At 37.1% G+C, this 14,541-nt stretch overlaps 1 protein-coding gene across 2 annotated transcripts in view; it reads right to left on the reverse strand.

The window, feature by feature from the left end:
* The window catches only part of LOC137092861 (alpha-1,6-mannosylglycoprotein 6-beta-N-acetylglucosaminyltransferase B-like), a 201,477-nt gene that overhangs the window by 118,960 nt on the left and 67,976 nt on the right, over nucleotides 1–14,541 (reverse strand). For both annotated transcript variants that reach the window (XM_067457377.1, XM_067457386.1), the window contains 3 exons: nucleotides 10,817–10,890; nucleotides 6,777–6,944; nucleotides 1,821–1,985 (listed from right to left, as the gene is read on the reverse strand). In XM_067457377.1, coding sequence (XP_067313478.1) covers nucleotides 1,821–1,985; nucleotides 6,777–6,944; nucleotides 10,817–10,890 — 407 coding nt within the window. The remainder of the gene's footprint in view (nucleotides 1–1,820; nucleotides 1,986–6,776; nucleotides 6,945–10,816; nucleotides 10,891–14,541) is intronic.

Genomic DNA, 14,541 nt, shown 5'->3' on the forward strand with positions numbered 1-14,541 from the left:
TTTTTTGCACGATATATTTTATACCATGTATAATGTCATTAACACTAAATTATAAGCAACTAACCTAAAACCGAACCTTAAATACCAGAAAAATTATTGTATTTTATTTCGTTTACAGTTAGGTTATTATTTGGGCTTATTATAGTACTAAATGGTTTGTTGGAAAAATAAAATGGAGTCATTGAAGAACCAAGATCATTAATTGAAATCAATTCTGAGCCAAAATAATTAAATTTCCTACACACATGGTAAACACAGCCAGCTGGTAATCCATATCAATTAACAGCAGTAGGTAGATTCAACCAAGACTGTTGAAAGGATGTTAAATAACTCAATAGGGCACATCAAAAGTGCACCAACCAGAAGGAAATGATATGTTGAGAAAGCACACGCAAAGACAAACAGACAAAAAAGACCATAATTAAAAACTAGCACATGGGAAATGTGTGCAACCAGCCACCAGAAACAGATTCACAAGCACCTGCAATTATATTATACGTACCAGTCAAACTCAAATAGCAGCATTCCTCACCTACAGTAAACAGCTCTGTCATGCTCACTGTCAAACTCTTTATAGAAAACGACTTCTCTGTGACAGAATTGAGAGTGTGCATCTTACAGTGAGATTGATTTAATTTATTAAACAGGTTTATTTATTATTATTCAGGCTTGGCGTCAGCGCAGAAAATGAAAATAATCAGACTCTATATGCTTATTTGTAACTGATTTTCTTGCAAGGAAATGGCACAAACATTACTGTTAGCAATCCTTATAATAAATGTTCTTTTTCAGACGAGACTAGTTTTTTCCTGAGGAGGCTTGTGTGATTTTAATCAAACACGGCTGTGTTTTTCTTATACTGTGGAGTAATTTCCCTACTCTTTTTCTCTAACTATGAGAGACCTAATCCCATTCAGATGTTTTATAATGTTTTATAGCCCATCTCATTTATTTTGACCTTCATCAAATACCATACAGCTAAATTTCTGTTTTGAAATCCCAGTTGCATCCAAATCAATGCATGATCCTCTGCTAATAATCAAAACTCAAATGTCACTTTGAAAACAAATCCCATCAGAATAGTGCTAATGACGTAAAAGCTAATCAGTAACCAGGAAAACTGAAATTGAATGGAGCAGAGAAACAGGAGCTAAACAAAACAGAAAAAAAAGTTCATAACCATGACAGTATGCCCCCTTACCCCCATTGTTTTTAAAGGAAACCTCATTATAGCACCTTTAACCCTTAAATACGTTTTGCCAAACATTCTTACATATTGGATGTAGGGCCATGTGATATTTCATATATATTTAGTTTTTCTTTGTTAATAAATCTGACAAAATGTCAACAATTCTGTGTTTTTATGTCAATATGGGGTGCTGTGTGTACATTGAGTTTTTTTGTTGTTGTTGTTGTTGTTTTTTTACTGCAAACTGAAGCAAATGGCTGCAATATAACAGAGAGTAAAAAATGTAAGGGGGACTGAATACTTTACATAACCACTATATATTTTATATTATATTATATAATTTTTTATTATATATATATATATATATATATATATATATATATATATATATATATATATATATATATATATATATATATATATATATATATATATATATATAATATAATATAATATATAATATATATATATATATATATATATATATATATATATATTTTTTTTTTTTTTTTTACTAACTTTAAAAAATGAATGAGAAAGGGGGCAGTGAATTACGTCCCGGGTTGCTAAAGACCTGAGGTATGCATTTAAGGGTTAATTCCCTTTCTTTAGATAGTGTGTGACAGCTCACCCTCTTCTGCTCTCTGTACTGACCACGCAGACGCTCCTCAAGTCTGCGAGCAGCTGCAGACCACTGTGCAGCCAGTCTGCGCATACGCCTCCTCATGAAGGTTAAGGATTCTTTGCCTGAGCCGACCCGTTCCAACAGTAGAGACAGATCAGAGCGGAAAAATGCCTATAGAAAGAGAATAGAAGAGAGAAAACAGTCAAAGAAGTGTACAGACAAAATGTATGCCCATACTAATGTATTGGTTATTGAATTAAAACAAATATGCAACTGCAAATACCCATTCACTTAGAAGTACACCTTAGCAGTAAATGTTACTGAAATATGAATTCTGAAAAGTGTGAACTGCATGTAATATTTTCTGACACTCAATTACTGTAACTATTGGTTGCACAAATTGGACAATGAAGAGAATCAGAGATAACGGTATTTATTACAAAACTCAGGAGAAGTATAAACAACCACGTAAAAAATAAAATAAAAATAAAAACGACAAGGGACTGAATGAACATAATCACTGACAGATGATAATTAAACATAGCCATAGAAACAAACAAAGAGATAATCAGTAACTAAGAAGAGCAGAGAAACAGGAACTAAACTACACAGAAAAAAAGTCCATAAAGGCGGGTGTACACATTCAGGAGGTCGTGAGATATTGCAGACGCTACAAGTCATTTAATTTGATCATCGCATCAAATCAGCTGGTACACGGCACAACTGTTTGCACCGCGAGCCGGCCGCGATCACACAAGCTTTCGTGTTAAACAAAGACACCGGAGCTTTCAATGTTGCTGCTATAGCTTCAGATACAAAAAATAAAGAAAAAATGTGTGCAAATGATTTGTTGAAAAGCAGAGAACAGTAGCCATTCCTTTCAACCGAAACAACCAGAGGGAGAGAGAAGGGTGCGCGTGAGAGAGAGAGAGAGAGAGAGAAAGAGTGTGTGTGTGTGTGAACGCTGTATGTTTGCAGCCACTGAGCTAATACTCATAGATTGAGCCTATGTGACGTGCTTGTGCATGATTTGGCAATAGGGGACAGTCATATGCTGGTAAAAATCTGGCCGACTCCCCGAACTTTTTAAACATGTTTAAAAATTATCTTAAGGTCGGGAGGTGCTCTTAACGTGCTCGTCTCATATTTCCTCTCACACGGTGCGAGCCGCGACCATACGAGCATCCACAATATCCACGCGATTTCTCCTGAGAAGAAAAAAACGTCTGCGAGTTCATACGACAGCAAAAATCGCACCCTGTACGTCCGCCTTAACCATGACAGTATGCCCCCCTACCCCCTTGAAAAGGCTCATCCTTGTGCATACAATGTCCAACTGAGGAGGATATGAAAGCTTTGGAGGTGGGTGAGCATAGACATTTACATTTACGCATTTGGCAGACGCTTTTATCTAAAGCGACTTACATTGCATTCAAGGTACACATTTTTACATTATTGTATGTTCTTGCTTTCCCTGGGAATCAAACCCATGACCTTGGCGTTGCTAGCGCCACGCTCTACTGGTTGAGCTACAGGAAAGCTTTTTTAGAGCTGCTGATGGACTTGGACTATGAGGACAAAACAGACACCATGGTTGAGCCGACAGTGGAAGGAGCCAGGGTGGAGGTTTGACTGAAGGGATGGGCAGACACACAGGATGTGTCAAGTATCCAGTGGAGGAGAGAGGCCAACAGAAAAGTGTGACATCCACGGCCAGGAAGACCAACGTGGAGTTGCTGGCTCGTGGAACTGAGGAAGACAGGGCGACAATGGAGGGAGTAAGGACAACTAAGAATCTGGAGGGAAGGAGAAGCCCGGTTGAGTCGAAGGGGTGAGGTGCAGTTGTAGACCCGGAAGTCCATGGCAAGAGCTGAGCGATGACTGACTGGGGCTGATCCGGAGAGAAAAGGGAGCCCTCAGGAGTCCTAGGGCTAGAAGACCATGGTGGAGTCGAGGTAGTACAGAGTAAGAGACTTGGACCTGAAGGCCTTATGTGAAGCCAAGAACTCGTTATCAAGACAATCTGGTGGATGGGTCACCCAAAACAGAGCCGCAATTAGCAAGCGGTGGGGGTCAGAGCCGAAGAGCTGGATGATACCAGTGGCACCGACGGATCCAGGGAATTGGCGTTAACCAGTGGAAGAGATAGGGCCAATAAATAGGGTGGGAACATCAGAGTAGGAAGATCTCCGGACGGATCCGGAGCATCCTCCAATCGGGACCAGCTGGGAAAGCGTTGACTCAAGGGTGGGTACTCGGGAGGGAAGTGGATCCGCAGACCACAGATCTATCAGGCAGCGATCTGCTCCTGGCCCCGAGATGGACTGAGCAGCTTGCTTCGACTCGACTGGTTCTGGCTTTGGCTCCTTCTCTGCCTCGCTGATATTACATGGAGACTCAACCTGCTGTTGCCTCCACCATCAGTATTACACCAGCGCAGGTAATGAACCTCTGCAAGACTGTTAAGCCCAAGTGGTAATTTCTTCTTTGATGGTTGTTTTTGTGAATCACACAATGAAGGAAATCAGAGAAAACAGTCTTTATTTCAAAACTCAGGAGAAGATAAACAACCACGTAAAAAGAAATGAGACCAGACAAGGGGCTAAACAAAAGAGGGAGTATGAATACAAGATGAACATACAAACATGACTGAGAAGTGATAATTATACGCAACCATAGAAACAAACGAGGAGATAATCAGTAATAGGAACTAAACAAGTGTCAATTACATGACGTTAATTAAAATTTAATGAAAATGTATTATAATTTAAATGTATACTAAATGCCTATTGGTTCCAGTTACTGCTGACAAGGTTTAATGGTAAAATAAAATATACCTTTGTAATTTCTATTGAAATTTGCATGTAATGTTTAATTACACATTTGTAATGAAGTGGATAATATTTAAAACACACTACAGTTAAAATTGCAGGTGCTTTAGTATGTTAGTCAAAATAAACATAGTTTAAGGAACAGCAAGTGCACGTTTAAAAGTTAAGAAACAGCCATGAAAGTAACTATCTTTAAGTGCACTTAAGTGGCCCTTAATGTCATAAATACTATTTAACATACAAGTTTTATAAAAATGTAGGCCTACTTTTATTATTTGAAGTACACTAAGTGTGTATTCAATACAATTTCACAGGTATACACAGTTATTGGCAGTTCTTCTCTTGGATATGTACTATACTTACGACTCAAATGACTCAACAAACTCTTCCAAAGACGCCACTAAGCTGGGAAATCAAGTGATTAAGGCTCGAAAGCAATCAGCCCAATACTTAAACACACCATAATTGAATGGACTGTGAGCAGTCATGCTGCATGAGGCTGCTGAGGTTAATCAGGGTTTTACAAATAAAAGAACTGTCATTTTAAAATGAAGATTGTGGCATAAGAGTTCAGCCGTATACTGGTAAAAGCTGTGTGGAATTTACAGAGATAATTTTGCAAGACAGGAAAATGCTACAGCATTTTAAGCTCAAAAGTGAAAAAAAAAAAAACTTGAATAGAACTATTGCATTTCATTCTTAGCAGGGTTCAGTGATGTTGTGAATATGTGTCAAACAGCTGGAATTCTTTCACTTGAAATGACACGCTGTGGGAGTAACTACTAACCAGGTGAGATTGCACATGCTCTACACACAGCCTCTGTTAAATCCTACTGAGCTGCCTCACTTTCTGCAGTCTGCTAAGGCAGCATCCTAACTTAAATGAAACCTCATAAATGACTAATTTGGAACACTGTATAGGTAAAAACTCCAGACGCACGCACAGGGGATTCACACCATGTTATAATTACAGCAATTATATGGTTTTAACTTGTAAAAAGCATTCACATCCTCATAGAGCTCGTAATTACAGTTTGTGGGATGGGAATTTTGAAAGCTCCTATTTGTACCACTGCAGATTCATTTAGGCGTTGATAGGAGCTCCCTAGAAACACATAATTCCCAGTCTGAGAATATGAAGAGCTCCAAATATAATGTCACATGTTGTCATCTTGAGACTACGGTAATTATGACGGCGTCAATGCATCATTACTCCAGTGTGCAGTGTCACATAATCCTTCAGAAATCATTCTAATATGTTGATTTGATACAAGAAGAAGAAAAAAAACCTTTCTGGTTATTATCAATGATTAAAACAGTTGTGCTGCTTCATGTTTTTGTGGAAACCATGAAAAAATATACATTAATATTGCTGTCACTTTTAATAAGTATTCACCTTAACTGTCAACCCTCTTTTTTGAGAATAGACATGCAAAAGCAAGTGATTTTTTTGTTGTGTGTTTGTATGAAAAAGTTATGGAAGTTTAAACTGAATGTAAATTAAATGTACTGTACTAAATATTCTACTTATGTGAAATATATATTTATGAAATAAGTTTTACAAAAAGATTACTATCAAACCAAAGTCATATGTCTAACCAAGTTATTTGACGGTGATATCACACAAATGTTAAAAAGTTCTCATTGAATTTTGTTGAGGCATTTGACCAAAAATAGCCACTGATTCACATTCCATTGATTTTATTATTATTATTATTATTATTATTATTATTATTATTATTATTATTATTATTATTATTATTATTATTATTATTATTATTATTATTATTATTAAGCATTCTCTTGTAACAAATTTATACATTTCTGTTAAAATATCACTTCCGTCACAAAACCAAATACGGAACGTTGAGACCTTTCAGACGATATGCATTTTGTTAAGATTAGAAAAGGTTTTGGTTATCAAAGTAGTAAAGTAGTACATTTTTTTTATTTTTTTTTATATATTAAACATGACACTGCCCATTATACCTGCAGCCCATCTAGGCAACTCGTTAAGTTCAGGAAAAGAGCCTTATAAACTTCAAATTGGCCAAAATTATTCACAAACTTCTAATCTTCCTTGTTTGAATGAATTCATTATTGTAATCACTGACTGTTTTCAGGCACTCACCTGTCTTTTTGGGAGGCTGCTGGTTGTGGGGTGGCTGCTTTGATTCCTCCCGGCCAGCGGGGGGCAGAACCACTCCACCTCACTCAGGTAGACGAGGAAAGAGCAGTCGGAGCCGTCTACTCCATAAAAGGCGTAGCAAGGGTCAGATGTCCACCTGGCTCTCATCCACTTGAACATTAAAAGATGAGTAACAGTTAACTGTATGTTGGCACTATTTTGACAATTCACAGTGAGGACAGAGGTGTGACACTCAAACCAAGTGTGATGGGACCCTTCAAATGAATTATTTATGTTTACATTGACACTTTTATTCAAAGCAACTACGAGTACATTGAAATTATATATTTTATCAGTACTGGTATTCCCTGCATGGGGATCTTGTGATTGTTCACCTCACTTGTGTCCAGGCTACAGAAACTGATAGAGCATGGTGATCTTTAATGGAAAAGGTCATGTCAGTTCAGGTCAAAGCATCTTATGTAGGTGTTGGATTCAGTCTTAATACCTCTGCAAACCTTTAAAGGAGCACAGCAAACTATAAGTGCTTCCACACAGTTATTTGTTCCCCAAATGACTTATACGCTTTGATAGCAAAGATTGGTTTGATTTGGCTGCTTTCTTTGGAATTAGGAGTGTTCAACAAATATTTAACCTCAAAGAAACTGTCATTCATAAAACAGCCACTTTGCATGGATGATGATGGTGTAATACTTAAAGGATTAGTTCAATTTAAAATGAAAATGCCCCTATTTGAACATGAAATACATCCAAAGAAAAAACAAACCCTCTGCTTTAAAAAAAATCAAATCAAATTCTAGCTTCATGCATTCTTTTTTAATCAACACTTAAAACATTTAATAAAAAAGTAATATTTATTTAATAATAATAATAGTTTTTTGTTTTTGTTTTTTTAAACGAATGTGCATAAACATTATAATCGCTGCTGGTTTTAGGTATACAATGACCCCTAGCGGTAATAGTGTTAATGATTGCAGGTTGCATAAAGTGCAAAATATTGGGATCAGTAAGAAGCGATTCTCTCAGATTATCTCTGATCATTTGCACGGTGTAATTGTCACTCACGTGAGTGAGCACCGATTTGCCTATTCGTTTATATCAATAAGCCTGTTCGGTAGCCTGACAAGCCAGACCCACATTAAGATTTTTGGTCTGGAAACTCACCATAGACAGGGCTCAATCCGAGGGGCGGGATAAACGGTTGTCTTTCAAACTCCCTATGCACGCGATAGGATAGCGCTACAACCAACCAGAGCAACGAAGGTGAAACAGAGCTTTTGACAGATTAAACATTCGCCGTATCCGGTCGGCTAAACTCCGAACACATCTTCCCTTTTTAAGAATGACTTCAGTGCCGTTCTTTGTTCTTTTCTCAGAGAAAAGCTTAACTCAAGTCTTCCAGAGTCGCGGTCAAAGCTGATTCGAAAGACCGCCGCCGTTCGCCAGTTTCTGTGTTCACGAGAAGCACGAAAACGTAACTTGGCCGTCGTCATTATGGCCCCGCCCGCCAACTCTATACACGATGTGATTGGCCCGCCCACATTGAGAGGAATACAGCTCAGAAGGGCATTAAAAGTTCCTAGACGACACTTGGGGGCAGATTAAATTTGCTGCCGCTAGGGTGCGTAGATTTCTACGCTACCTGTTTTGGGAATTGTTGGCGATTTTGCAAAACCCGGCGAGTGAAAATCAGGGCTGTGAAAAACAATGTGTGAACTCGGCATTACCTGAACTGCTAACACTCTACTAACACAATAATGAGAGTTTGTTGTTATCAAACTAAAGTTGTTTTGATTTGTAATACTCTCTCACAATATTACACATTTCACTTTTCAAAAGATCAAACAACACAGCCTTGTTGACTTATTTTCAAAATAATAATAATAATAATAATAATAATAATAATAATAATAATAATAATAATAATTAAAAAGAAAAATGTCTTAACAGAAATCGAGACTCATCAGACCAGGCAACATTTTTCTAGTCTTCAACTGTCCAATTGTGGTGAGCTCGTGCAAATTGTAGCCTCTTTTTCCTATTTGTAGTGGAGATGAGTCTTCTGCTGTTGTAGCCCATCCGCCTCAAGGTTGTGCGTGTTGCTGCATACCTCGGTTGTAACGACTGTTTTTTTCAGTCAAAGCTGCTCTTCTATAAGCTTGAATCAGTTGGTCCATTCTCCTCATATCAAGGTATTTTCGTCCACAGGACTGCTGCATACTGGATGTTTTTCCCTTTTCACATCACTCTTTGTAAACCATAGAAATGGTTGCGCGTGAAAATCCCAGTAACTGAGCAGATTGTGAAATACTCAGACCACTTTTCGTGATTGGTCACTCCAGAGAACACATCTCCATGCTCCAGTGGTGACGTGCTTTACACCGCTGCATCCAAAGATTTGCATTGCACTTGGTGATGTAATGCTTGGATGCAGCTGATCCACCATGGAAACCCATTCCATGAAGCTCTTTACACACTGTTCTTGAGCTAATCTGAAGGCCACACAAAGTTTAGAAATCTGTAGCTATTGTCTCTGCAGAAAGTTGGTGCACTGTGCGCCTCAGCATCCGCTGACCCCGCTCTATGATTTAACATGGTCTACCACTTCATGGCTGAGTTGCTGTTTTCCCAATTGCGTCACTTTGTTATAATACCACTAACAGTTACGCATGGAATATTTAGCTGTGAGGCAACCAATTGCACAGATGGCAACCTTTCACGGTTACACGCTTGAATTCGCTGAGCTCTTGAGAGTAACCCATTCTTTCACACACTTGTAGAAGCGTCTGCATGTCTAGGTGCTTGATTTTATACACATTTGGCAATGGAAGTGATTGGAACACCTGAATTTAATGATTTGGAGGGGTGTCCTAATACTTTTGGCAATATAGTGTGTGTCAGGTCATAGTAATCTGCTGTGCTCTCCTCAATACTGCGTTCAGCAAAGATTTTGTGGTGCATGTGCCATTGCCTGATCTGCATAATTAATTTAGTGGATCAGGGGCAAACGCAGCGCAGACAGAACATGCAAATAAACAGCTTTCAGCAGGAGCAATTCATTCTTAGTAAATTCCCCTGTGTGCATTACCTTCAACACAAATCATTAAAGTCATCACTTTTGACAGCCCTATTTTTCATAAGAATCGATTTAGGGAAAAGTGGAAAAGATGCAAATGTAAAACATGTGGTCAAAGTAGTGAGTGTAAATATGTGCAGGATAGAAGCAGAAAAAAAAAATATTTATGAGGATGGACCATGTGCTATGCAGGGCAAACTAAAGACTTTATGAGCTGCAAATATGTTTTTTTTTTTTTTTTTCTATAAGTAATGTTCAGGGATGTATTCAAATGCATGGGAAGACAACAGCAGCTCCATTATGCTTTTGACTTCAATGCAGGATTCAGTGCATTAATGCCACCAAATGCTCTGATATGGGATGTTTACCGCAAACGTGCATTGTTTCTTTCAATATCTTTTTTTTCTGTGCCGAATATTTGCATTGGAGCGAACTCGGCCTAGTTAGCTGATGTGTCCAGTATTCCCATTGTTATTCTGCTAGCAAATATAAAAGTAAGCAAGACAGAAGATCTCAATGATTAGTTAGCTTTTTATGGTGTCTTAAAGATCATAATGTTAGATTGCCTTTGGTCCTTTATTGGCTTGCAAACTGTGAGTGTAAGAGCATTATAATGTAATGTAATATACTCTAAGTGCACTCTAAGTTTCTTGTGACCAATTACTAATAGGGAGACCTGTTTTACACGCCTCAAAGGCTAAACATGTTTTGTCTGATTTTTATAAAAGAAGGGCAAACTGTACTATAATAAACACCATTAGAAGGCAGACACTTCAAAACAACATCATCAATCAATGAAACAGGTGTGAAAACACTCTGCAAGAAATCAATTTGTTGGGTGCCAGTGTTTGCTTCCACCAATCTGTTTTTCTCTAAGGCAACCGTGGAAGAAAAAAGACAGGCATAAAGGAGTATGAGAGTTTTTGAAAAATCTCTGTCAACTCACATCTACTTTACTGGCGCAATCCGGGAACCCAGGATCCTTCGGGACTTCACACTGGCCCATAACTCCATCTCGGCCTGTAGATGAAAAGGACAGGCAGTCACAGTCTGATACTCTTCCACAGTACAGTAGTCCCGGTGAGGAACACCAGTGGGATCTAAACGCTCTCTGCTTTAATGAGGCTTTGGGAGAGCCCTCCGTATCTTCTTCTATCTCCTTAACTTCCTTTAAGCTTGCTTTATTAGGTATTATGAAAGTGGCCTTTTGGCCTCATATCTTGTGCTTGTCTGTGTAGGGCTTGTTCTGTTAAGAGCTCAGTACTGTTCTCTCTTCCCTAGGGTAGACAAAATGAACAGAAAATTGCAAACATCCCCTCTCCTTGATTAATAAACTCCCATCTCTCACTGGTAGCTGGTCCCGGTCAGCCTAATTAACGTAGAAAGAGGTTGTTCTTTGTCCAACAAGCTACTTCAGATCCACAGTGATGCTCACAGGGAAATGAATTACAGGCTATTCTGCCTTATTATGAAAAGACAGAAAGCAGCAGAAAAACATCCTTGAACCTTTAAATCAGAGGAAGTCCAATGGCTCTTGTGTTCTGTACACATGGAACATTAATTTAGGAAATGCACTCCCGCGTCCTGCGGCTGTTACTCCCCAAACTTTGCAGAGATCCCTGTTGAAATCTCTTTGATTGCCGACTCTGATATTTTGCAAAACAACAGTCTAAGAAATTGTTGAAATCTCTTTTGAAAGGAGACATGATATTTTAGCAAAAGTCTCAATGCCATCTAGCAGAAACAACGGAAATATTAGAGATCTAATTTATGACATTGCCTTGATAAACTTCCGCTCACCAAGGCTACAGTTATTTGATCAAAAATACACAATAACATTACAATTGTGAAATATTATTATAGTTTCAAAGAGGTTTTCAGTCTTCTTTGTCACATGACCCTCTTATAATCTTAGAATATCTAATATGCTAATATTTGTGCTCCATTATCAATAATAGTGCTTGTTTTAATAAATGTTTAAAGTAGTTAGTTGACATGTAGTTTTCAAAGTTACTTGACGTTAGTAGAATGCCTAAAGGGGACTATCGAAATAAAGCATAAGCAAAAATTGTATGAATGACCAGTGCTTGAATTGGAAAAATTGTCGACACATGCAAAGTTGGTTGATAAAATAACTGGAATAGAGTAATAGCCTTTAGTTAACAATCACTTGTTTACAAAGTGCCAAGGGACATCAAACGATCTTTGCTTAAAAAAGTTATAATACAGAACATGCTAATTTACTGTCATATTTTAGAATATCTGAAAGCGATGTCTTTCCTAATATCTATCATTATTAGCAGAACACATTATACACCTGGGGAAAACCAATTGTTTAGTCAATAATTCAAGAATGTCCAGACTATAAAGCTCTTGATTCTACTTGATTCTGCGTGTACTTGACCTAAGGAAAAAGTAAATGTTTTGTAAATGTTTAACAGCTAGACCATACGACATGCCACAGTTGTAATATACACCAATACACTCAAAGTTGATGCGTTAGAAGTAGGAAAAATGGGCAAGCGTAAGGATTTGAGTGAGTTTGACAAAGGCCAGATTGTGATGGCTAGAGGACTGGGTCAGAGCATCTCCAAATCTGCAGCTCTTGTGGGGTGTTCCTGGTCTGCAGTGGTCAGTATCTATCAAAAGTTGTCCAAGGAAGAAACAGTGATGAATCGGCGACAGGGTCATGGGTGGCCAAGGATCATCGATGCACGTGAATGGCTGGGTGCGTGTTTGTTTGCTCACCTGGGGAATGTGTGATGCTTTAGGCATTGTTCTGCTGGGAAACCTTGGATCTTTGACGCATACTTTGACACGTACCACCAACCTAAGCATTGCTGCAAACCATGAAATCCCTTGAAATGGTATTCCCTGGAGGCTTTCAGCAGGATTATACGCCCTGCCACAAAGCAAAAATGGCTCAGGAATTGTTTGAGGAGCACAAGAAGAAGTTTGAGTTGTTGACTTTGCCTCCAAAGTCCCCAGATCTCAATCCAATCGAGCATCTGTGGGATGTGCTGAACAAACAAGTCTGATCCATGGAGGCCCCACCACACAACTTACAGGAGATAAAGGATCTGCTGCTAACATATAGATAACACAGCACACCTCCAGGGGTCAGGGCTTTTTTGGCAGCAAAAGGGTATTTAGTGAAAAAAAAAAAAAAAAAAAAAAAAAAAAAAAAAAATATATATATATATATATATATATATATATATATATATATATATATATATATATATATATATATATATATATATATATATATATATATATATATATATATATATATATATAATATAATATATATAACATTATTTATATATATATATATATATATATATATATATATATATATATATATATATATATATATATATATATATATATATATATATATATATATATATATATATATATATATATATATATATATATATATAAATAAAAGTTCTCTTAACAAAGTAAACAGAGATAGAGCACAATCCTTGTACTTTCTGTCCAAATGCAGAGCAGAAGTAGGAATTATGTTTGTCTTATATTAATAGTTTAAATAAACCTCCCACACAGCTTGCACATATGCTCGCTTAAACCCTGCTGGAAATCTAGCAAATTCTGTTGGCAAACTTTAGAGATATCTAAACCTACAGAGGGCCTCGCTGTACAAATAGCGTCAAGAGATGACTGCCATTATTGTGATGAAGTCCAATCAAATTGCATGAAATAATAAAGAGCGAATGTGTTGTCCTGCAAAATGGCATTGAGCCCAGACCTCTTCATGTCTAGAGAGGGGGCGGGAGATTTTAGGGAGTTAATCAATCTCGTGTGCTGTTATATATGTAATCAGGCAAAAAAGGACTTAATGAACTCCAGTATAGATACAATGAGGGTATTTTTGACGTATAGTGAATTATAAATTATGGAAATGCATGCTGCCATCATAGCGCAGATCATTTGATCTTTTGGTAACACTTTATATTAAGTACATAGTAATAAAGTATACACATCATATGCAATTAGTTTATAGTTAATATATAGTAGTCTCTACATTGTTAACATATGTGACCCCTGCTGGCAAAAGGAGTCAGAATGTGCATGGCATAAAATGTTGTTTGGAATTTTGCTTTAGTTCATTAAGCCCTCATCTAGCGATCCCGATGCTCAGAATAGCAAATAAACATCTTAAAGTATCTCCATTTGTACGTTTTCTGAGAGGAGTACCTGTTTTATTAATGTTAATCAAACAATTGTGGTATCATGGAAACAACGTTGAATATATAATTTTCTTGGAGATATTTGGTTTTGTGTCAAATTTGGTGTTATTACCAGGATTTTAAGGTATGTTTGCCAGTTGATTTTGTTTTGAAATCTTCAGTAAACGTTAATTTTAGATTTTCTCAAAATTAACTTTGCGGACTATATCAATTTCAAACAGATTGTAGCTCTGTCATTTTTTTTGTCTGATTCAAACAAGCCATACATCTTTTTGATGTATTAATACTATGAATTATATTAATAATAACTAATTTCTGAACATTTGCTCATTGCGACTTATTGCCTACATGGGTCACATATTAATAATAATATATTATTCAAAATAAACCTGATAATCTTTATTCATTATAACTGTAATACAATTAGTATTGTTTATTTAGCACATATGTAAAG

The sequence above is a fragment of the Pseudorasbora parva genome, chromosome 2 (genome assembly GCF_024679245.1).
Source record: "Pseudorasbora parva isolate DD20220531a chromosome 2, ASM2467924v1, whole genome shotgun sequence".
Lineage (NCBI taxonomy): Eukaryota > Metazoa > Chordata > Actinopteri > Cypriniformes > Gobionidae > Pseudorasbora > Pseudorasbora parva.